Source organism: Harpia harpyja, chromosome 5 (assembly GCF_026419915.1).
Source record: "Harpia harpyja isolate bHarHar1 chromosome 5, bHarHar1 primary haplotype, whole genome shotgun sequence".
Lineage (NCBI taxonomy): Eukaryota > Metazoa > Chordata > Aves > Accipitriformes > Accipitridae > Harpia > Harpia harpyja.
Genome location: NC_068944.1, coordinates 66,469,118 through 66,494,568, shown reverse-complemented (window position 1 = coordinate 66,494,568; position 25,451 = coordinate 66,469,118). Strand labels below are relative to the sequence as shown.

The window sequence follows — 25,451 nt, the reverse complement described above, 5'->3', positions numbered from 1 at the left end:
GGCTCTGGGTGCACACACGGGCAGGGGCTCCTGCCTGCTGCTAACGCTCCCGCTTATACCTATTTACAACTGCAATGTTTTTACCAACCGTACGCACGTGGCCCAAGTTGCTAGCCAAAAACTTTGTGGGTTTATTTTCTCCCTTTAACTATAATCACATGTAAACTCCAGGACGGTCATCAAAAAAAGGCAATTTTCTCATCTACTCCTCCTGGTTCTCAAAGATGATCTTTATTTGTTGCATTTTCATCCCTTTTTGAAAAAAAAAAAAAAAAAGCCTCTTCCTCACACTCTGCGATGAGATTTCTGTGGATCCTGGTCGCTATGAATGTGACTGGTTTTGGTTCCAGACGCAGAGGATGCTAACGTGAGGATAACAAAGCACCTCTGTGCATTTAAGCCTTCATGTAATTTAAGGACAAAGAGTTGCTGTTTAGCGGTACCATCTGGGTCTGCCCTGCTCTGCGCGGTGTTTCAGCACCCACAGGGCACCACGAGCAGTTCCGCTCTGATGCTGCTGCCCCAAAGAGCGCCAGCAAAACCCCATGGGAAGCAGAACAAATTAAGTTCGTTCCAGGTCCTCATATTTTCACACAGCCAAGTCTACTCCTATATCAGCATCGTGTGTAGCAATTATGAATCATTCACTTTATTTAACTTTGCCTCATTCTTTTTTACTGTAACACCACATAATGTTCTACTCTTGGGTCAAAATCATTAGCCATTGACAACCAGAGTAGCAGCATGGAAAACAGCGTATTTATTTAGATGCTCTCTCCCTTTCTTTCTCATGAAAGGAACCTGCTAGTATGTATAACAATCATATGTATCTCCAGCAATGGAGGCTCCACAGCCTCTCTGGGCCTTGTTTTCAGTGTTCAGCTCCCAATGGAAAGGGTTTTTTTCTCTATTTGCAAATCTCCCTGCTGCAACTTGTAGAATCCACTTACAAATCACTGACAAAACAACATTTTAACAGTGGTTTGTTTCTTCAGGTCATGGCATCCACCAGAACAAATAAAATATACAAATACTGCAAGTGTAATAATTTAACAGTAAAAAGTGAGTTTATTTTAGAAGTACAGCATTATAGTTACTAAGAAAATAATGAGAAGGTTACAAACGACACACATTTTTCTAGCTAGCATTTTATTTTTATATAAAAATATTTCCAAAGGCCTTTATAATAAACAATCTATGATCAGTCCTTAATCACACTATACATATTTAGCATTTCACTGATTAATAATTTGAAAGTACAGCTGAGGTCCAGAGCAAACCGTCTCAAGGTGTCCACTTTGTAGCTGGGAAACGAGTTGGAGGATGTCTAGTTCGAGCCCGTGAGGTAAGCTTTTGTCTGAGCCGTCTGACTTCTGCCATCAGTTCCCGCTCTTGGCATGCCAGTTCTTCTCGTCTTCTGCCTAAAGACACTTAAGTGGAAGAAACTTGGACTTAATATTACAACTAATGGTTTTCCATAAATACTATGAATGCTTATCGGAAAACAGGTATCTATCTCTGGCATAGAAATGCTATGTTTTATCAGTACCACTGTATGCAAGACAGCCCTAAGACCTGTAAAAGCAAGTTCTTTGAAAGTGGTGCCTATCTTTTGTTACAAAAAGGTCAGATGCTGATGGGTCGCTATGGCAGGCCCACAGATACGTGTTTCCCATTGTGTGCAGAGTTTTGTACATAAGATGCATGTGACTTTAAAAAGCACTTTCACTGGCCATAACGGCTAGGACAGCCCAGAGGAAATGATTACAGATTAATTCCTGACTATAACTTTCAGTAAGATTTTGATGAAACATCTTCTCAACACCCCCAAATCATACATAACTATGAAGACAGAAAAACCATAGGTAAAATAATCAGGTCAGAATGGGATTAAAACTAGGCTGAGGTTTAATAGGACCACTCTCATAATGCAACACACTTCAGGCACTTCCTACCTGTGCTGCCCCTGGTAGCAAAGACATTTTTTTCAGGTTTGAGATAGAATACAACAATAAATTGGTTTACTATCCACTAAACACCTACACAACTAATAATGACTCAATTGCACAATGAGGTGTTCCAGTAATGCTTCTGAAATTAAATGTGAAAGAAAGGAGGGTCCTAACTTAGAAACTTACTGTGTGATGATGACTCTGAGGCAGACAAATCATTCAGACAGACGTTTCCAGACCTTGGCACCTGCTGGAGTTCTATCCCTCTCTCTGTACGTCTGGCCTTTAAATCACGCAGTCTCTCTGTGGGAAATGGAGAGAAGGATTCTTTGTAAACTAAAAATGTTTAAATTTCTAGTGAATTTTTCTAGCTTGAGGTGAAACAGTTTTTCTCCAGGAAACAAAACTGGAACAATCACTCACTCGAGCTAATGGCAAGTACAATTTGCTCAGAATTAGAAGTCAATGTTTCTACTCTATGGGTCAAAGCTACGCATCATTGCTGCATTTGATTTTAAGAAATTACAGCTCCACACGTGCTGTTTCTTTCCATATAATTAATCTTCTGACAAATGGGCCACTAAGATCATGTGGAATATGGCTACTCTACTTGCAGATTTAGTAGGAGACACCCATTTTAATAATTTGCAGTTGCAAATTAATCCATATTAAAAACATTAGGTAAATAAGGGCAAAGTCTCAAAAAGTTCACCCAAAGCAATACTAATCACTTAATACTAATCACTAATCTTGTGTGAGCCTTGTGGAGATGGGGGAATAGGAGAAATATCTGCAAAAACACATAAATGCAGCATTTGAGAAGGATGTACTAGCCAAATCTGGAAGTGCATAAATGTTTTTTTCCTGTGAACAAACACTTGGCAAAGTCACTTGTTGGTATAATACTGTATGTCATCTCAGGACAACGTTATTTTACAGAGGATTTCTAAGGGATGTGATTTTACGATTGGCTTAAGCTCAGCTAAACCTGTGCTCCTACTAAAAATGCCATTTATATTGCTGCATCTGATAGATCTCAAACTGAGATTCCTTTCCACGTCTGGCCTGATACATTGGTTTCATGAAAGAATACTGCCAAAAAGTACTTATGTAAAGGAGTTAAGCTTAAGTGTATCTCTAATATTGGACACTTAATTTGTATTCAGTTGCTGAATACTTCATGTCAACATCCACACAGGCAAACTGCATTATCTATATGCTCACCAAAATAGCCATCTTCGCTTTGCAGCTTTTCAGCCATTTCTAATGCATCATTCATTTTGTCTTCTAAAAACCACTTCCTGTATTCATCTGCAGCAGCAGCTGCCTTCTGCTCTTCCTCCAGTTGAGCTTTTTTCTGTGTAACTTCTTCCCACTGTGCAACAGAGATATTAAAAGTGTCTTCAACAGATGTGTTGCAAGGAAAAAGCAACAAGTAAAACCACCTGGATTATTACAGATTTCACTTCACCCTTAAATCAAAATATAGGTTATTAAGTTAAGTGAATGTTTCTTTTTGAAAAATTTCTCATTCAAACACCTGGAGAAAGGTAAAAGTCTTGGGTCAGAGAAAAAAAATGAGAGGAACTTACAGAATTAGGAATATGCTTTCCTAAGCCTAAAATATCCTCACCAATTTGCTCTAGTGCTTCCAGAAACTTCTAGTCAAAACAGGAAAGGAGATTCCTAACAAAATATTTCTTCAATACCTTTCAGTTTTATGCTCTACCATGTTATGGGCAAAAGACAGTTACATTTGTGCCAGTCCCACTTAGAAAAAGAAATAATGCAAATACCTTTTTTTCTTCTGCTTCCCTCATGGCCTTCAGCAGTTCAGCTTCTTTCACCCTGTTGTCATGCAGGAGCTTGGCTATCTCTTCATAACGCTTCTCACGGTCCTGATCATCACGCCTTAGTTTATGCAACACTTGCAACCTCCAGTCAGTGTCAATGCATTTCTGCTCTGCTTTGGCTAAGTTTTCTTCAGCCACCTAATAAAACATCTTTCTTACCAGCAATCCATTTAGTCTATTTCAAGTACACAGCCTTACATACAGATAAGGTAAGATGAACTGAAGTGTCCTCCAGTATCACTGTTAGATGTCCCTGCCGGGAGACTGTACCTGCAGTGCCACTCCTCCATTAATTACAGCAGGCTGTCTCATCTATCAGGGCTTTCTTCTGCTTCTTCTTCATCCTTCTTATTCTTTCCCTTACTGAGGGTCTTTGTTTTGTTTTGTTTTGTGGTGTTTGGTTTTTTTTTTAATCTTTTGGAATGAGGCATCAACTCTCTCCATGATTTTGGGGATTTTGCTTTCCTAGCATGGATTTAATATGATTTACAGGTGCAATTAACATAAGACTGATACCTGGATGCCAATACTTCCACCCACATCCATCTGCTTCCAAAAATCAAAGGCTGTTTACAAAAATTTAGACCCATATGTTTATTTCTAGACAAAATATAAATGCAGATGCCAAGCATATGGGCAGTGGGTTAGCTGCAACTATTTTTCCAACTGTGCAGTTACAAGTTCTGAGCTTGAAAATCTGAACAATTCCTAATGTCAAGCTACACACATTCATTACCGTGATCTAGAAGACAGCTTCTACAGCTGAATTTCCTGCCAAGTACTACCAACTGAAAGTTCCTTTGAGGCTTACTTTTGTTTTATTATGGTTACAAATAAAACACGTTCCTTAACAGGAGAATGACTTATTTTGAAAAGCACTTTTGAGTCTTACATGCCTTCTGAGTTCTGAGAAGTAAAGAAAAGGTAATATCCATGACAGGCCCAGAGAATTTCAGTATTATATAGCTGTTTGGACACTTCAATCAGATTTTTGAAAACCTCAAAACTTTAAACATACCATCATAATCTATTAATATAGGTATCTAGAAATTAGATTTCTTTAGAAAATATTTTCACATTAACTTGAACTAGTTAATTGCAATTAAAATACTATTAACTAGTACTACTTGTACTAGTTAGCATACTAACTCCCCAAAATATGTGTTAAGATCCAATCATCTTACTATCTGAGCTTTCTGTTTTTCTTCTCTATCTATTTCCATCAATCTCTGAACGAGATGATCTTCCAGATCCACCTTTCTTCGACGGGCATCCACCTCTTCTTTCATTTCCTGTGTAACTGCCTCTTGATCTTTGATGAGGTGCTGCCAAACACACAAACATAACTTATTTTTGCTAAACTACTAGCCCACATCTGTAATTCCATCTCTTTAACATTTATTAAAATTTCATTAAACTAGTATTTGAATATATACACACATCTCATCCCACTACATATCATAACTGTTGAAGAAAGTGATAGTCCCTGCTGTTTTATCCACTTGGAATTACACTAAGCCTGAGTTGTCACAGTGGTCTCGCAGGTTGATACTGATGTAATTCCGTTCCCTTGATTATAGTGGAGCATAAAAGCAGAATTCCAACTTAAATGAATTAGATTCATCATGACAATATTCTGCATTTTTATGGCACATTTTAGCCAAAACCTCAACATGTTTCACAAATATAAATCATGTCATGGTACAGGGACTTATAATAGACACATCTGCAGCTTGAATGCAGAGATGATTTGCCAAAGTAGTACGAATCAGCAGTAGACCTGGAAACAGAATTTTAACTCTCACCACCTTTTCTTCACATTCATCAGGGCATCTACACAGTTTTCTGGAGAAGACATAACTGCTTCCCAGGCTTGCGGGAATCTATTGAGCTGTGTCAGCAGGGTACTGAAGCAAAGTTAACATACACAGCCTTCTAAGCTTAAATATAGCCCCTCACTGATGGCGGTGAAACAGTCAGTTCAGGGCATGGCAGGAAAAGCCTGTCTACACAGACTCTTGTGGGGAGACATATATCCTCAGTTAGTTAAATAATTGCTACCTTTCTAGCCTAAAGAGGATGATCACTGTAGAATTAGTTCCCTTAAACAGTTGACTTTACAAGTACTGGAACACAAATGAGTTTAGCCTGGTCTGTGTTATGTAGCCACAATACAGCTGGCTGTGTATTTAATAAATAAATGCTAAAAGAAATTTAGCCCAGTTATGCTCAGCATGGGTTATTAAAAGTCTATGGCCAAAAGCTTTAAAAAGCCAAATATAAGCAGACACATGCTTCAAAATAAGGATTAGTTATCTGGCTGTCCACTTCTGCTTGGATTCCATCGGATCTGCGCATATGCAAGATGGGCACATGTAGCTGTGATTTCTACACACTTACTATTTCTAACCAAAACGGACATTACTAAAGCCTTCCATTGGAAGCCTTGCTTTTCAGTCATTTATAATAATTATTTATAATAATTAACTGATATTTAACTTTAAACAGTATTATTGATTAAAATCCTTTATTACTGAATAGTGATCTTTCTGAATTATAAGTCAGCCATTTGAGAAAGGAACTATACATTCCCCACAAACCATCCATTCCTTTTTGCTTAATGATGTTGTTGGCAATTAGACATTTTTCATCAACTACATCAATCTGCTATACTGTTCTCTCCAGAAAATGTAGATATATCTGGATATCACAGATGAAAAAGGTGGGAGTTTCTGGGATGAGGAACATATTGTTATAGACTTATTTCTTATTTACATGTTCCTCACTTCTTTCAATCAGCTGAGCACACAGCTAAACCCTGCACCAACCAAATGATACCTCTGCACAGGAGAAGAATAAAATGGGGAGGATATGAGTATTTTCTCCCAGAAAAACAAATAACAGTGAGTTCTACTAATGCTTTTATCAATAGAGGGTTTATTCTAAAACAGGTATCAGAGAGAAAAAGGGAAAAAAAAGGTCCCCTTTTTCCTCACAAAGTCTGGTTGAATGAAAACCGAATCTGAGAACTGCAAAGGAAGAACCATTAAATATAAACATCTGTATAGTTCCCTAATAATTACCTGTTCAAAAAGCTGTCTTTGTGATTCAAGTTCCATCCGTCGTACTTCTACATCTTGAACGGTAGCAGCTGTTTCCTGCTCTCTCATGGATACCTTGAGGAGAAGAGAAACACATGAAAATACAGTAAAGAAGAAATTCTTCTCCCTTGAAAAACCAGTACCAAGAAGAATGTCCAAAAGCCCAAGCCACACCCTACTTCTAAGTTCTAGTTAACTTTCTGTCATACCATGAATAACGGAAAATATTGCCTATCAAAATTACAGGGCAAGGTGGAGATGAGGCACAGGGAATAGTTTTGCATCCAGCCAAGCATATTAGGGAAATGTCAGGCTTGTTCTAGTGCTAATAACCTGCCAGATGCAGCTCCACATCGAATAAGGAGTCTCTGAACCCGGAATGCTGCAGAGGACAGTACACAGATAGGGAAGTGGCCACTTTGCACCTGGCAGAACCTGCGCTGAGCTGCAGCTAATGAATCTTACAGTGCCCTGACTGCGGAAATGAACACACAGATGCGCTGTGCTCTGTAAGATATGGTGCTGAGACACGAGGAATGGCCCTGCAAAGACTCAATTCATGCCCACGAGGTTCAAAAGCTTCCATTCTCAGCATCTGAATGCCATGGTGCTCGAGCTAGTAACACAGGAGCAGAGCCAGGCCTGGCCAGAGGCCGCTGAGGAGCCTCTCAGTCAATGGCAGAGTTAATCTGCAATCTGGACATACAGCCCACAGACAGCTGAGAATTCACTAGCCCTTTAAGGAGCTCATTACATTTTTCAACACTGCCAATATACAGATGAATCTGGCTTTTCTCAGGAATTTTGCCAGTTAAAGCAAGCCAGTGAAACACAGTGAGTGCCAAATAAAACTGTTAAATTATGCATTTACCACTTAAAGCAGTCCACCTCATGCTAAATACACCTCTGGGCTCACAAATCACAGCATATCAACTGAAATTTTAGTTCTGCATTTTTGCCTTGTTTATTTTCACTAATAAACCTTCAAGAACAGAATTGTTTGAGCAATACTCAGCCTTTCTCGCAATTTCATCATCAAGACGTTTCAGTTCCATTTGATGCTGATCTTGCTGGTATTTCAGAAAACGCCTTCTCGAAGCATCTAGAAATTGTAGTTCCTTTACTTTCATTTCTCTTTTCACAGCAGCTAGTCTTCAAAGCCAAAACAAACAGAAACAAGGGAACTTGTATATATAAAAGGTCAGGACCAAAGAGCACAAACTTGCACTGCAGTTATCCCTTAGTTACTATGAGCTAATCTCTAACTTATAAAGCTTAGGACAGTTGCTTTCATTCTTGTGAATTGTCCAGTTTTGATTTACAAGACAAAATTAAACTCACAGACACACAGACATCCTCTAATGCCAATGTGTCTGATGGAGCTTTGAAGTCCTGTGCTCTGTTTCTGTTCAACTTTAATAAGCACTAGTTTACTATTGCAATGATCCAGAACTGGAAACTATTCCTTAGAATAATTGCCAGTGTCCCAGTACCTCTTTCTGCACAAAATTAGCCCTAAGTTTATTTGGAAAATATCAAACTCTTTCAAGGAACAAAACCACAAACTCAAGAATTAGTTTGCAAAGAAAGGCTCACTGCCCTCTTTTGAAACAAAAACTTACTCTGTAGGTTACAGAGGTTTAAGGTAAGTGCCTGTAGACATGGTGCTTAGGGACATGGTTTAGTGGTGGACTTAGTAGTGTTAGGTTAACAGTTGGACTCGATGACCTTAAGGGTCTTTTCCAACCTAAATGATTCTACGATTACTTGTAGTTGATCTAAAAAACTATGGAGATGTTGAAATTCTCTTAAACCTTCACAACTGCAAAATGTACAAACTAACAGTTCAGCTTCAGTGCTATCACAACTCTTTGCTCAGCAACTGATACATAAAGCAGTCTTTTATCTAAATCCACTAGAAATACAAGAATGCGTACAGTCACCGATACTATAAGTGACTCTCATATTTGCAGCGTGAATCTGCCCACAGCGCAAATCTGAAGTCTCAGCATGCAAACACACAGCACTTGACTGCTTAAGAGCATTCACAATCCAAAGAGACCAGACAAAAGGCTGGGAGCTGAGACAAAAATATGAAGTGACTTGGCCTCTAATCTGCTGTATTCCCTCAGGCAAGGCAGTAATACAACCCAGATCACTTCATTCCCACACCAAAATCTGACCCACCAGACCACACTGTTTTCCCACGTTACAGTTTATACAAATTAGTGGTTATTTCTCCTTTACTCACGGTTAAAAATGTAATAACAGGGTACAGTAGCCAGGCCCCTAATGCTTCTTATATTATAATACCTCTGCCTCTGTTCCACCAGCTTTTCCTCTTCTTCCAATAGCATTTTTCGCTTCTGTTCTTCAGCTTCTCGAAGTAATTCCTGCTTTCGATACCAGGCTTCATCTTCTGCTTTCCGTTCCTGTGCTTTAGCTTCTAATTCATGCGCTAATTGTCTAAATGGACGGAGATCACAAGTTAATAATTCAAGCCAGGTATCAAGAAATTAACTTGATTACTTAAAAATTGATGACTGTAATAGCAAAGACCTGCTGAAATGCATTGTCATGAAAGAATATGGCATCCCCTTTATGTACTGATAAAGCGCATGAGGAGGAGTTACAATACTGACTGTTACAGGCAACAGGGCATTTCAGATGAGCGCAGATATTTTCTTCCTCACATTTTTGACAAAAACTAGTTTCTAAAGGTGCTTTGGCCTCATGGTACCCACTGATTTCAATAGCAAGCTGAGAACTCCTGGCCCTTCACAAAGTTGGACCCTACAAGGTCAAGGGAGGTTTAGGCTCTGACTTACAAGCTTTCAAGCTTGAAGACTTGCGGCCCAATATTTTCTGTGAAGTAACAAACATTTTTTGTTTAAGATAAGACTAGTGATTTAACTTAAAAATGTGTCAAACCAAACAACTCTTAACCTTTAGCAGCTATTTAAAGTAATCTTCCTGAATTTTCTTAATTGTCTCTCTTCCCAAGCATACACATTACAACAGAAAAAGGCAAATGTGTCCACCTGTCGCTCCCAGTCTGATACTGTCTTCAACTTTCCCATTAATACCTTTCTCGTAAGTATTCAATTTCATCCTGTCTGATCCTCTCCCATTCCTGAGTTTGATAATCCACAATGAACTTGGGATATTTATTAAATACAGGGTACTGTCCTTTTGTAAGTGGTATGAAGTCATCAAGCATATGTTGTGGATGGATATCTGGTGGCGTAGCCTCCATAAGATGATAAGCTTCCTTAATCACAACGTTAATGTCCAGGTTGTTACGATGATGAAAGAAATACTGTAAGAGACATGCTTCCATTAATGTCCAGGTTGTTATGATGATGAAAGAAATACTGTAAGAGGCATGCTTCCATTTACGTTCTACAAAAGATTAAGCAAGTTTTTAATATACCTATTTGGGAATAATTAGGCAAATTAGCAAGAGCTATATACCAAAAGTTGATTTAAAAATGGATTCTTAAGCTAGCCCTACTAATTAGTAAAGTATCACCGTCTCAAATGACTTGACCCAAACCTCTTCAAGTTGTAAAAGTATACTCTGGTTCTTTTCCTTCTCTTCAAATGGCAGTTGCATAAGGGATCTGGAAAGCTAGGTGTGAATTAGAGTGTCCACCTGCCCGCACAGACACTCCTACCACTGGATAAACCTCCCTCAACTTCTGGTGTTCAAACATGAAGCTTGGAAGTTCCTCTTCTTGAAGGACTATTCTTCCTGTCAAAGATCTTATTCACCAAGAAAATCTTTAAATTGGTTATTATTAAACATAGCAATAATGTTGTCTGTTTGGTGTCTGTCAAACTGACTCCTCACAAGCACATTTTCAAGGTGGAAGCCTTTGTTTGTCTACAGAGATGCTTTCAGATGAAAAAACCTCCTCTTCCCATGGAAGGCTAAACATAAGGAAAGGAAACATTTTTATTTAGCTTCAGAGAATGTCCAATATTGCCTAATTTTGCAAATCTGAAAGCAAAATAATGAAGCAACATGACAGAATGACTGTGTCTTGTCTCCACAGGCAGAAGTCTGTATTATGTCTCAAAAAAAGAGGCGGAATTGCTTTGTGGTTGATGAACTATTAACATTTACAAAATGGCTTTTAGTGGCATTAGAAAGCTTATGAAAGCTTTTAAACATCTCATTGCATGAAACTGCAGGAAATTGCTGAATATTTTGCTCATTTATTGTATATTTATCAGGTACTAGATGATGTTGTTCAGAAACATGTAATAATATATTAATGTGGAAATGAAACATCTCCTTCTAACCTCTGTAACAACAGATACAAAGTTTTATAGGTCTCTGTAGGTACACTTTCATATGACTGACTTAAATATGAAGATGTTTACCTCAAAATCCGCTGTTTGATTACAGTGAAGCAGGGGAGCTCTGGAACATATAATATAGGCAACAACAATCATTAGAAAGTACGAAGGATGGTTGGAGAAGATATTGTCAAAGACTTTCAGCCATTCTTCTCTTGTTAGAACCTCAGAGAACAGTGTTTCTAGAAGAGGCCATGCATAAACCTATATTATTTGGGAAAATTGATAAAATAAACCATTAGTCAATTTTACCATTCCTTTTAAAGAAATAATATGAAATTTTCTTGCCTTATACGAAGAATCTATTGACTTGTGAAAGAAACAGGAACTAAACCAGAATATTTGAAGGTAAGTTTTATCACCCACTATAAACATTCAAAATTAATATGGGGTGATTATACATAAATTTATTTCACTGGATGTCTGAATCTTCTGTTTAGATTTGTGAAGCTAAAATCATCCCTAATGATAAATAGGGATTACAAAATTAATTCATCACACCTATGTCCACTTTAAAAAAAAAAAAAAAGTACATTTATAATTTGATGACTAGATTTTCAAGCAATGTGGACTTGAAAGCAAAGGACTTCTAAGAACTACAGTAGCACATATGTGAGATTTATGATCATGGAAAAGAAAAAGCTGCAGGAAAGCAATGATACATTCTTTACACTCCCATATCATTCACTGTTATTTAATGAAAACTCCCTCAAAAAAGAATTATGTCAAAATAAGACTAGTGCACTATCATTCACTGCAGTGACATTTTATATATAAAAGTTGGCTAGAATATTACCTGTGAAGTCACACTGTATGTTATTAAATGCTGAAGTAGTTCTTTGTCATGATGTGCCAAAACATTTTCCAGCATACTAAGGACATTAACTGGAGGATTGGGAAAATACTCAAACCAGTGCTGACAAAAATTAACTGAAAGAGAAAAAAAAAGCCCAACAAAATCCAGTGTAATCCAGAGTGATAGACTCTTGACAACCTTAAGGTTTGGTTATAAAGGCTATGAATTTAAGAGGTAGTTTTATGCAGTAAAACCTATTTAAGGTATTACCACCTCTCCTCTTTCCTAGCATTTATCCCTGAACCATTCCCACAGTACACTGCTCTCCAGCTGCACTGGCGTGAGTGTTTGTGTCAGTACACTGTGAACCAGACTGGGGAACTAATCTGTCTCAAAAATAAAATGAAGAAAAGTCCGTGTGCTGTGGGACTAAGTGATTGGAGGCAGATGGGAATACTGAAACCAGTATTTGTGTCATGAAACTACAGCCTGTATCAAGTAATTTTTAACATACTAAGAATAATTTCCGTAAACTTGGATACTTATTCACTAACAGCATGTGTTTGCAAAGTGGGCATGTATGCTTGGCAGTACATATCTTCTGTAGACTTAGCAGCAGCTGCAACAACTAATTTAAGTGTAAAGCGCTTTAATTTAGAATGTTTCTTCAGAAGACGGCCATAGCCAGCTTTCAGCCAAATGTCTAATTTTGAGTTACCACACGCTTAGGACAACTAAACACAGTAAAACCTTAAGAAATCATTACCTTTTGACTGGGAGTGGGTGAGGGGGTAGGCGGGTGTGACTACTTTTCCCATGTCTTGGAGATTTCAGTTATTATGATATAATTATCCCAGATACATTTGGTTTTGCTGATCAGACTTTACGAATATTGTTAAACTGCTAACTTTGTGCTAGAAACACTGCAAAAGGAAGTCTAATATCTTATTTTATTTACAAGCAGGTTTTTGTTTTAAGCATACAGTTGCTACATATTAATTTCTGGCAACACCTTCAGAAGAGAGCCTGGTGACCTCTTAGGAAATACCTCATTCATTTCATCAGGAAAAGCTCTTTTGCATGGGAAAGCTTAAACATGTTGCAGCATATCTGAGCTTTTAAAATCATTGCTTACCTACTACTGTAGCAACAACTTCAAAGCAGATCAGCTGGTTGTTCTGGAATAATTTTACAAATGGGAATGCTAGCAAAGGAATATAAGGCGTCTCAGCAAAGATAGCAGACCAGTGAGCTAGAGCTGATAAGGTCCTATACGCAAAGGCAAACAAAGGTGTAGCAAACATTGATCCAAAACCAAACAAAAATATAATATGCATTTTAGAACCACAACACAGAAAGACTGTAAACTTCAAAACAGATGCAGGATTATATGAGTTGCATGAGGGCACTACTATTTCATTTTAGAATTTTCCTTACAGCTGATTCCAGTTATTGGACACATTTCAGATCACTATATGAAAATAAAAATCTATAATATTTAAATAAATATAAATATATATTTTACCTCTGTAAAACTCTCAGCAGTTTCATACTTTTGATGGGATATTCATTTTGAATATTCACAAACGCACTGTGGGTACCCTTATCGATTAAGCTACTGAATGCTAAGTGGTTTTCAGGAAGTTGTAATAAGGAACGCCAAACAAACATCCTGCAATTAAAATGCAGACTTAGTCAAGCAACTTCTCTTTCATAGGCCAGTAAACACAAAGCAATTTTATTTTGTGCAAGCATGAACATGCACACAAACATACCTGTACTTTGCTGGATATTCTCCAAATCCTTTCAGTAAGGCCCGCAGACGTTTCTTGTTTAATCCACCTGGCAATTTGTTCTACAAAATAGGGGATCAACAATAAATGTAAGCATTTCTCTTTCATAATCTCTTTCCTTGCACTCTAATTGATGATAGCAGCAAATACTGAAGTTCCTAACATAATTAAAAAAAAAAAAGTGTACTGCTATCTGTTACATAATCCTAGGTATTTTAACAGCAAAAAAGATAATTCAAAAGATCATTCATCTACTGAACTGAAAGAACAGCTGTCACTGATTTCAGTCAGAAGCAAATCAGACCCTCACTGACTAAACTACATATAATGAAATGATGGATATAGCCAAACCATAAAGAACATTGACATAAGGAATAGATCATATTGTGATGAATGTTACAGGAGGATACATATACACAGATACAGATATATGTGTGTGTATATATACATGAGAATATATATACATATGAGAAGCAAGATAAAGACAGAGAGAGAAGATGGCACAGTGATGACAGAAGGGAAATAAATGTAACAGTAATGCATCTTCTAAATAATTAATAAAAAATGAAATGGCTTCTAGGCAGACATTTTAGAGGTGCCAGTTTGCTAGCAGGGAAGCAGATCAGATCTAGCAATATCCAAATGTGTCACAAGTTGCTTGAACAACTTCAGAGGTACCCCAAGCTGACTGGAGGCAGCTCTGGCTGTGTCACATAATACAGGAGCATAGGCTAAACAGAGAGAGGAAATGGTACTAAAAGTCCCTTAATCCCTTCTCTGCTCAAACACCCAAGTGAATAAGTGCCTGAACTTATTCTTTAAAGTAAGCGGCTAAATATTTTTTTTGCAATAAAATTTAAATGCTGCAGACTGGACACAAAATATTTGCAGCTTCTTCCCACCTCTTTATTTTCAAGCGATGTGTTCACTTGCAGTTTTAGCAATCTGGTTTGAATTTTGCTTCCTTTGGATTTCCAAGGCCACTCTGACCTTCCTGAAGTCACTCTCATTGTCAGTTTATTTGCCTCTGACGTGCACTTGGACGAATCTTCCACTGCTTTGAACATGGGTGGTGGAGGCTAATATTAAGTGAAAATACCTCAGTTAAAATCTTGTAAGGCAGGTTAAATAACACTACAATTTGATGTTTACTTTTATTTTATATGCCATATTTTTGAGCTTGATGGCCATAGCAAGAAGAATAGATGCACATTTATACCATAAATATATATATATGGACATTATAGTCCTGAATAAGTATGCCTGTGAATAAAACTCCTGTAATAAAATAGAAAGACTGTCACAGAAGGTTTATGTAGCTTCCAAACCAACTCAAACATCATGTTATTTCCTCACTTAGGAAACACTAAAATGTAACTGGGATAGTATAAATGTGTATCATGTACTGTTCAGGTTATTTACTTTAGTGTGTTTCTCAATGTCACTAAAATACTTTGCATTTCTATAGCACCAGTTAAAAAGAATACAAAAGACCTTCACGAACTTTAATTAGTCTTCAGTGTCAGTGAGGTATTAATTCAATGTTGGAGATTGGGAAAGCAAGTAACAAAGTGGATATCCCAGTTCATGTCAAACCGGCAGCAAAAGTGCAAATGGAATGCATGTGTGACATCTTTACACATCCTTCCTCAACTCCAACTCCATCATTATCCGAAGCTGGTTACTGTTTACTTCAAAGACATGGTGATTAAAGATATATGGAATTCTGGATTTAGAAACCTGACTCCCATTAATAAATTACTTTAATAAAATAAGAACTGGTATTTAGAATGTTTGTTGTTTAGGAAGGATTAGGAGTATCATTGTGCTATAATGATGGATGCTGGTATCCAATAACAGAGTCAGAAGAACAAAATCACAGCAACAAAAACACCATCCATGCCCGCAGTTTAAAAGAATATCAGTTGCAAAACATTTCCTATAGGAAATGGAACAGAAGCAGCACAGTTATGCTGTTTCCATCTCCCCCAGAACATCATTACAAAGAGAAATTGGTCCATACAAATTGCTGTAGAAAGAAATACCATCTCCCCCTCCTCCCAACACCAGAAACACAGTGATATATATACTTTAAAAACATCATATTACCTGACAAGCTGGAGGAACTATGAAGGGAACTCTACAAATCACTTTTTCTTTATTTGTAGTGTTAAATATGGCACTCCAATACGTCTGCAAACTACTGATGATACAAAAGTTACGTAGACAAGTATCAACTTTAATGGGATTTACTGCTGTTTAAAGAATTGTGAAACACTCTACCTTATTTCCTTCTTGAGTCAATGCTTGGACACTGTATAAATTAAGGCTACCGTTTTCCATTACTGATGCAATATACCGTCCATTGGGGCTAATCGCTGCTGTACTAATTCCCTCTTCATGACTCCCAATGTCAAAAAGAAGTTTGCATGTTTCTATATTGATAAATCTCATAATATTATCTTGACTTAACACGCCAAGGACCTATAAGTTAAAAGGATTCATCAATTAATATTGCCAATGTAAAACAAAGAGGAATACCCAATTCAGCAATGACATTCCATTACGCTAAAAAAACAACTGAGCAAACATTTAGCAGAGTAACTTTCCTGTTGTATGGTATGGGCCCATATCCCTAGTGTCCCCCAAAAGCCCTCAAAGTATATGTGTTGAATCAACTAACCAAATACTCCAGTCTCAAGCTTTGTAAAAAAACTGACCTGATTGGAGCCCCCATCAAAACTGTCAGGGAGGAATTCCAGATGACGGACAGCTCGTACTTTTGCAGGCATCTGGATTATTCTTATCAACTGCTTTGATTCTAAACACCATAAGTGAAGATGATTTGATTTTCCACCAGCTACAAAAATCCGGCCATCTCTGGATCACAGATGAGGAAAAGTTTCCATCAGAATACTATAATTTAAGTTAGTATTAGCTAAAAAGAAAGAGATCATACATTTCCTCCTATGCTCTCAAATCACTTTTGAATCTGTCATTATTCCTGTCATACTCTCCTGAAAGAATAAAATAGCTCCTAATTAATAAAATTTGCTTTTGTAAAGGATAGTTTAAACCTTATTTGAGTGGTCATTAAAAATCAACTTGCTTTATTTCAACTGCTATAAGACTGTAATAAAAACTGCTATTGATCCTTGCCGAAAGTATCAGTCACAGCAGAGTTCAAAAGCTTATCATAGTATAAAGCTCAATAGTTCCGTAAAACATTACAAATAAGGAAAGAAAACCTGTTTTAAAACTACAATTTTTGTAGTCTGCCTTTAGAATGTTCAAAATAGCAATTTACCTGGTAACTGCAAAGACCTTATAAAGCAATACAGAACCTTCTACAGGAGTTGGCAACTGGTATTTACAGCGAAGAGTATCAAATTCCCATGCAAAAACAGAATTGTCTTTGAAACAGCTGAGGATGGTGTTACTCAATGGAAGAAAAAAAACCTGGAAGAACATGGAAAAGAAAAAAAATGTAATGTGTTGTCAAGGAAGTACTGTTTAAATTGGACCAAAGTGTATGGCAAAAAAAAAATACAGCAAGAAACCATGACAGTATGGCTATTACTATAACTGCATAATGCAGCTGCAGTGCAAGGCTTAGATCCCACAGGCAGATCCCACAGGCAGCAGGTCCCCTTCCCCTGTTACAGCCTAGGCAGGCCGGCTCTCCCTTGCACTGGTTCAGAACTTCTTATACCCTTTGCTAAGGCAGTTTAACTCACTGAAATGACACAAATCTTTATCTATGTAATTTTTCTGACTGTTAAACTGCCTTGTGGAGGTTTCTGATGAGTGCCAGAGGGGACACAATATAAACAGTGGGAACATGAACCCAGGAGCAGGAAGGAATGGGAGACACAAGCCAGAACAGCTCACCGAGCAACTGCTTGTTGCATCTTCTACAAACTAGCTTCAGCATTCAAACAGTACCACGAGTCTGCAAATGCACTCTATGAAGCATTCATCTTTAGACTTAAACTCCTTAGTTTTACGTACAACTATTAAAAGTAAAAAATATCGTAGAAAGTTTAGCAATGTATTCTCCAAATACAAAATGCAGATTTTACTGTGAGGATGAATGAAGATAAAACCAAAAAGCTTGTAAATATATTTTTTCAATTATTTTGAACATGTTTATTGTTTATGTGTAATCTCAAAAAGAAAAAAAATTGCATTATTTACATTTTTGGATGTCATCAGATATATTCTTGATTAATGATAAATTTTTGGTTTACATCAGAGGTTCTATTTTGGTAGCAGCACATGCAGCTTCAGCAAATTCCCTGTACCTATAATTTTGAAGGTTAAATTGAAAATGTCTCCTGGTATCTGAACATTGAGGGACTACTTGAAGTACTCACTGGCTGAGATTAACAGTCAGTGCTATGAAGTTCAGAGTTTTGGTCTGAATGGTCTCTTGGGGCCTTGAAAATCTGTAAATCTGGATACATGGGATGGATTCATCTTGCTGAATGTTAGTGACTGAAAGTTGGCTGTTCAGGCCAAATTAGTCACTTGACAGTGAGCAAAAGTTACCTGTGGGGAAGGAGTCACCTCACCTACAAGAGTCATTTATCTTCAGACAGACTGAGCTGCCTGTCCTCCTTCAGGGACCCTGAGGAAGTCTAGACAATGAATTGAGAACAGATGCCTATCATGCAGATGGATGAAGTTTAAATTTTGGTAAACTGGAGTACTGAACAGTTCCTCATTTTCTGCTTTGCCCTAGAAAAATATCACAAGATGGTCACAAGCAGCTGTTGAATAAGCAGTGATGCTTTGGAAACGGTCATTATAGAGGTCTTCTCTTAGCTCTTTCTCATTTTTTTTTCCACCCGCTATTCTTACAGTGTGCAGCTCAGTCTCTGTCTTTTAAAATTAGCTTTGCCCCATACCAATTTAACAGAAGGTGTATGTTGGAGTGCAACTGGGCTTAAGTAAAAAAGCACCGAAAAATACACTGCAGAGATTGGTGTGGCACTACTACGATGGCTCAGACAGCAAGGAAGAATCCACCTTTGGACAGTGTCAGGGCTGTGGTCTAATAATAAACCTGATGTTCAATAAAGCACTTATCTGTATGTCTTAAATCGTGGCATGGGAGTAAGTGTCATTATCTCTATTCTAAAGACAGGAAAATTAAATCCAGATAAATTGGATTATTTGCATAATGTCCTGTCAGAAATGGTAGAGCCAAACCAAAAGTGGGCTCTTGATTCCCAAACAGTGATTTATTCATTCAACCATAGTCACTACTGTTTGGATTTAAAGGTTGTTTCCATACTGTACCATCCTGATCCTATCAAATTCTGAGGCATTTATCAATAAGAAGCCCCTACACATAGCCTACACAAAGAAAGATACTGAGCAGTAGAAAAATCTTGCCAACTGAAGAAATGCAGCCATCTTTGGAGGGAAGACATGATAATTATTTTAGCAACATGCACTACACAACAGTTTTAATAAAACAAACAAACAAAAACTTATGTATGATCTTCCACAGTAATTGCTAGGTGACTATTTCAAGCTGACAAAATTTCTGCCTGACCTAGAACACGGTGAAGACACTCAAATGAATAGCCTTGTTCTCTGCAAAATCAGCACGGCTTTTTAGTGACCAGCCTGACGAGAACTTTGGTCTGAAGTGGTGTTTGTAAGACTATTCACTGCAGGGCAGCACGTGTGTAAGCAATGCTCAGGCACTGTGTCAGTACTTTCTGTAGTACTTATGCCAAAGTTTGACATTGGGTGGCGCAGGCAGACCTGTTTAAAGCAGCGTAACGCTAAGGAAGACCTATTTAAACCACTCCCTGACACAAACACGTCATCCTTCTCATCCTCTATGTTGTTCCAGTATAAGTGTCTGTGCAGCAAACCAAAGCAAAGAAACCACTAGGCTGAAAAGCAGCAACTCCTTTTTGCTGTGTTGCTTTTAAGCTTTGTTTGTTCCCACATTCAGTGCTTAGTGTGCATAGAAAGAAGAGCAGCTTTGGAATAAGCAGCTGAATGGGGTAGGTGGTAGTGACTGTTTCAAGTTACCATTATGACACCAAACCTGTTTTTTTAATAACGCCCTTAAATCCCAGTATCATTCAGGCTGGAATCAATCTCTAGAGGTCCTCTAAGCCCACCCCCAGGTCAAAGCAGGGTCAGTCTAGAAGACAGCTCCAACTTCCAGGTTAAATTGGGTTAGTCAAGGTCACATCCAACCAAGTTTTGAGTATCTCTGAAGATGGAGGTTCCTTAAAAGTTCCCAGCAGATCTCTGCAACTATTGAGTCACGATTCCAGCGGTCTGGGTGACGTGATAGGATGACAGTTAAGAAGATACACCCAAAGAACATAGAAAAGATTTGGCTGTATTTTAAAAAATATTTTCAAGTAGCGTGATTTTAACATGCGGTGTTACTCCTACTGAGGTATGCTTGTTCACCCTTTAGCAATTGCTCTTTACTCACCTTCTGTATGCCCACAGACTGACGAACATTCAGCTTTCTTTTTCTTTGAAAGGTGTCCAAGTCCCACAGTTGTGCTGTATCAGTGGATGTAGTGATGGCATACCTGCCTGAACCATGGACAGAGATGGAAGACACCGAAGAATCATGTCCCCTCATCCAACTAACTAGCTCCTTGGTTTCTGCAGGAGTTGATGAAAAAAATGAAAAGGATATGAAAGTCATTCAAAGTGAAACAACTACTACTTTACTCTTTATTGCCGACAGTATGCTGTGAAGGAGACTTAAGCATACCCAGTGCTTAAAAGTATATGACCCATTTAAGTATATGACCATTTACCATCACAGCCCAAAAAACAGGAAACAAAGGTATCAGTCTTCATATAGCTATTATACCTTAGAGAAACATAACCACCTCCTCATCTCCAAGTAACAGATTTCTTAAGTTATTCTCAGTTCTACACAGAAAGCCAACTTGCACAGACTTGTTTAACTTAGCCTAAGAATCAGTCTTAAAAAGTCATGAACACTGTGATCAGGTAAGTTCAGCAGGCCTCATAGGTAGATTATCCGATGTGAACACCGCAGTAATCTCTGCAAGTTGAGACTGAATGTTCTAGTTAGAATTCTCCACTTGTTTTTACTTGTGGACAATGTGTTTGAATGATTACACAGCTATTTACGGGTGCAAGGAAGAAAGGTTTAATGACAACAGGCTATGACTATAGAAAGGCACAGTCAGAAAGCAACACCTCATTAATTCTTTTAGAGTCCAAAACATTTTTATGCTGTGTATTGCATACTAAGGAAATGGTTCCCTGACTACATTGTCTCCCACTTGTGACTGCATTACCACTAATCTTCCCTCAGCAACCAAACTGTGTTTGTGGCAATTACACTATTTACATTGGGTAGTTTGCCTGACAGACCATGGGGCGGTTCCAGCTGACCTACTGCTGTGGCATCAAGATGGGAAATGGCTATAAAGCAGCTTATAAAGCCTAACAGTCAAACTTTCTGCTGTGCTTACAGACAATTGAGTGCTTAAAGCTATTGTCACCTGGGAGGATGACATGGGATTACAGCATATGGCTTCTAAAGAAGGGGATGGAGCCTGCCAACTAAGTATTATCTAATACACCTCTAAGGACAGTTCATCCAATACTAACTTATGTGAATAACACTTCTATTTTAAAACATTCTTCAGTGTGACTTGGTATCTGGAAACAGCATCATATAAACATGCAGGACTCTGGAAAAATTAAGAAGGTTTCTCTAAGTGCATCCAAAATCTAAGTTTGGTCTTACTGTGGTTGAAAGGAGGAGAAAAAGCATGGAGGATTTCAGACCTTAACTCTGACTCTTCCTCTGTTTCGGGAAACCGTGCTACATTAAGATCTTCACTCATAATATCAGACTCAAACCCTCAAATAGCAGATGAGTGATTCCTACAGCTTTTTAAAAACATTTAAATCCAGATGATATGAGACACTACAACTGCACTTTTTGATAGGTTAAGATTAATTTATGAAGAATGAATTGTCAATGCCTTTCACCATTAAACTTCTAATCAAGACAGACACACAGCTGGCCTGTGAAATTAATTTTAAATATCGCTTTTGAACAAGGATACAGATCTACTTGCATACTCAAAAGCATTGACAGTTCTTTTAGTTCTTTTTTCTTTTATCAAATATTTTACTGTAAATATAGTTAATAACTGATTCAGTTGCAAACTAGCATACTGTCAAGTGATTTTGGTTTGATTTTGCATAGAGCACCTCATTCTAAGCAAACATATACAGAATTGCTTTTAAAAAAGGTAACATACAGAATTGCGATCCTGTGCTATACTCCAGTTAAACAGATGCCTGCGTGACTCAGTGGGAACAAGAAACTTTGACAGAGCAAAGGGTTCATTTACCCACAGGACTGTAACCCACATGGGCCCAAACTTTTCTTTTTTGGACAGATGGCATGAAATACTAGTAAAATTTCCATCAAAAAAACTTAGAGAAATTTGAGATCAAAACTAAAATTATATAGGTTTTTATAGCAATCCAGATAGTAAGCCTTTAAATTTCTCCTTACCTATATCAAAGCACTTAATGGAATAATCTGCCAAAGCCACCAGGAATTCTGTCTTTCTGCGAAGATTAAATGCCAAAGCAGTGCAAGCCTGCATTGTTCGCTGAACAAGGTTGAACCTATTTAAAAATACACATTCTGATTGTGTTAGGAAACTTTGGTCCATGTCAAGTGAAGTCATAACATACTCAGTCTCAATATATTTCACCGAGAGAAAAACTAAACTCAAAAGGGAGCAAATAAATCATATCTAATTATAATAAATCTAAAAATCAGTGCTAATATTTTAAAAATCAGTAGTATAAAATTGAAAAGAGTGATTAATGTATTTCTGCAAATGACAATACTAAGTCTAATTTATTGTAATTCATGGCTCCTATTATTAATTGATTGGTAGTGTTCAAAGAACAACTTCTAGTGGTAGTATTTAATTCTATGAAATTGCTGTCTGTTCAGTTTGGAGTTACAAACTTCTGGTATTTTGGAGCAGCTAAACTAATAAAATAATATTTAGGGAGCCTACATGAGACACTGGCTTGTAGTTTCAGCTCTGAGCAAACTGCTATCTATTTCCACATTCATGGAAAACTGAGGGTTAAAACCAGACCTGTGGCACGCTGTCCAGGCAAGTTCCATACTCCTGAATGTTACAGTTGTCAAGACAATTAAAATGTCTTGATAGAAATACTCTTACCTGTTTCCATTCAAGTCAAAAACATATATATTCCCTTGGTGGTCTCCAGCGAGTAGAGAATCTCCGGAACTGTCAAAAGCCACATTCAGAAAACGTATTGTCTTTGAATGGTATCCTTTGACACTATGAATTATGTTTACTATAACTCTGTGAAGAAAGCAAGCAAAACAACCATGCTTAGAATCATTTTAATAGCATGTATTTCTCCAAGACCTAGGATTAAAATATTCCTAGCTTATGGTTTTACAATTCCAATGATTCATAGTGGTCTATGAAAAATCTTCTTCCATGAAAAACACGTATTTCTAATATAAAAAAATATACTAAAGAAAGGAAGTCATTCACTGTGTTGGAAGGTAATTAGGAGACATGTAAAGTAGACGGGGGAAATACCACTCATGATCCTTTTATGTGGCTCCTGGCTACCTGATTTTAATTTATGTTATTAATGAATAACACTAACATACATGCTGACGTATCATCTACTAATGTATCTGAAAGCCCAATTCAGCACTCAGCAAGGAACCTGGCTCTTCATTATCACTGTGAAGAAACATGCTAGAAAACTGAGAAGCTATGAATTACTGTAAGAAACCACTCCGATTAGATGTGGGGGGAAATCAGTTTTAATACCACTTCTTTCCAGAGTCTTCAAATGCATGAAGGAAGCCATTTTTATCATTATTCATCTGAGATATTATGGAACAAAAGTTGCTGGTTTTTCACATTCTATCCTTCTACCATGCTGTCAGCATAAAACGGACTGCAGCACTGAAGCCCATGTGCAGACTAAGCCGTAAGAGGAAGGTTTTTCCAGGAAGCAGGACACTAACATTTGGGAGGTCTGCTACTCCTGGAATTTTTGGCTAACAGTGGGCAAACCAATTGTATTCTATCATCACTTGGATGTAAATTCAGAGTCAAACTATCTAAAACTATACAGGATATTGGCAGGCTGATTAAAGTCTGCAGGGCACTTGCAGAAGTCTGTGACCATGGCTATATAAGATGCTGATAGCTATCCGAGACATCAGTTTCTAAGAGAGCAGAATATGAAACCGAGCACTTCCATGCAACTCTTGGTGTATGTTACAACGCGTGAGTGAATATCAGATGAAGAAGAAGGGCCGTGCAGCCACGGTACAGACTAGAGACAAAACTAATTGCACCTCATTCTGTTAAACCCATTCTTTTCTGCAATAAAAGGGAAGGGCCATAAAAATCAAATTAGAAAGACGTTAAGCTATTTTAAATTATAATTAAAATTTAGTGATGTCAGGGTCTTCAATGTCATCAACCCCCCCAAGCAAAGTATGGCTTCTTATTCTAAAAACACCCTGAAACGTGAGCACTTCTCAGCGTAGTTACAGCATCTCCCAGGACTTCCCCAACAGGGCACTCTGCCTTTCAAAAGTTCCTTTGCCACTAAACTAACCCAGGAGAATAAAGTCAGGAGTTCCCAGAGCTGCACCTGGATCCACCAGGTCAAACACCATACAGGTACCCCAAGGCAGGATTCATACTGCTGCTCTTCAGCTTGGGCCAGGCTGTATTTTCATAGTATTTCCCATTTTAATTAAACTCTGGGAATTCACCCATGGTATTTTGTTCAGTACAATTAAAACCAAAAAGCTAAAGTGGGACAACTGCCCAGCCAAGCTGCGAGCCCCTCCGAGCACGGAGGTTTCCCAGCCGCCTTGGGGACCTGCTCCACCTTCAACGGGAACGTTCTTCCCCGTTATCCAACCGGGCATCCCCGGGCTGCAGAAGCTCAGGTGGGCTCCGCCTGGCCCTGCCCCTCCCGCCCGCTCCCTCGGCCTCTCCTCCGCGCCGCAGCGCCAGGGACGGCCACGGCTGCCGCCGGCCCGGCACTGAGCCCCGGCTGCGAGCTGAGGCGGCAGCGCTACGCGGGGACCGGAATGGACCGGGATGGCCGTTACCCTCGCCGCGCCGCCGGGCCGGGCTTGCGGTGCCAGATGGGGCCCTGCTGGCGGCCGCCCAGGTCGGAGCTCTCCATCCTCGGCCCGCCGCCGCCGCCGCTCCCGCGCTCGCCGCCTCCCCTCAGGGCTCCTCCAACGGCCGCCGCGGCGGGGGACGCCGCACGCATGGTACAGCCCGCTCCCGTTTCACCAATGGAGGGCAGTAGGAAGGAGGTGGGCGCTCCCCCCCGCTCAGAAGTCGGCCTGCGGGGGAATGGAACGGCCCCGCCCGGCGGCCCCGGGGCCTGCCGGGAGTTGTAGTTTTCCTCGCGGGCGTCACGCGGGGGGCCGGGGCGGGAACGGGGGAGCGCAGCGCGGTCGGTGCCGGTTAACTCATAAAGTGGAGGCCACGTCTGACAAA

General features: G+C 38.7%; 1 protein-coding gene across 2 annotated transcripts; it reads right to left on the bottom strand.

Moving 5' to 3' along the window:
• Nucleotides 1-1,063: 1,063 nt before the first annotated feature.
• Nucleotides 1,064-25,245, bottom strand: TBC1D31 (TBC1 domain family member 31). Of its 2 annotated transcripts, XM_052787208.1 has the most exons (22): nucleotides 25,052-25,245; nucleotides 23,112-23,258; nucleotides 22,421-22,536; nucleotides 20,333-20,511; nucleotides 17,168-17,319; nucleotides 16,581-16,740; nucleotides 16,144-16,344; nucleotides 14,763-14,939; nucleotides 13,843-13,922; nucleotides 13,593-13,739; nucleotides 13,203-13,336; nucleotides 12,068-12,201; nucleotides 11,296-11,475; nucleotides 9,993-10,225; nucleotides 9,220-9,372; nucleotides 7,923-8,058; nucleotides 6,889-6,981; nucleotides 4,990-5,130; nucleotides 3,749-3,943; nucleotides 3,177-3,327; nucleotides 2,139-2,255; nucleotides 1,064-1,430 (listed from the first exon to the last, which is right to left on the bottom strand). In XM_052787208.1, the coding sequence occupies exons 1-22, from the start codon at nucleotides 25,216-25,218 to the stop codon at nucleotides 1,285-1,287; spliced, it is 3,339 nt and encodes a 1,112-aa protein (XP_052643168.1). In that variant the 5' UTR covers nucleotides 25,219-25,245; the 3' UTR covers nucleotides 1,064-1,284. The 2 variants fall into 2 exon arrangements, with proteins under 2 accessions (XP_052643168.1, XP_052643169.1); XM_052787209.1 differs by lacking the exon at nucleotides 13,593-13,739 and having other exon boundaries at nucleotides 25,052-25,244.
• Nucleotides 25,246-25,451: the final 206 nt, after the last annotated feature.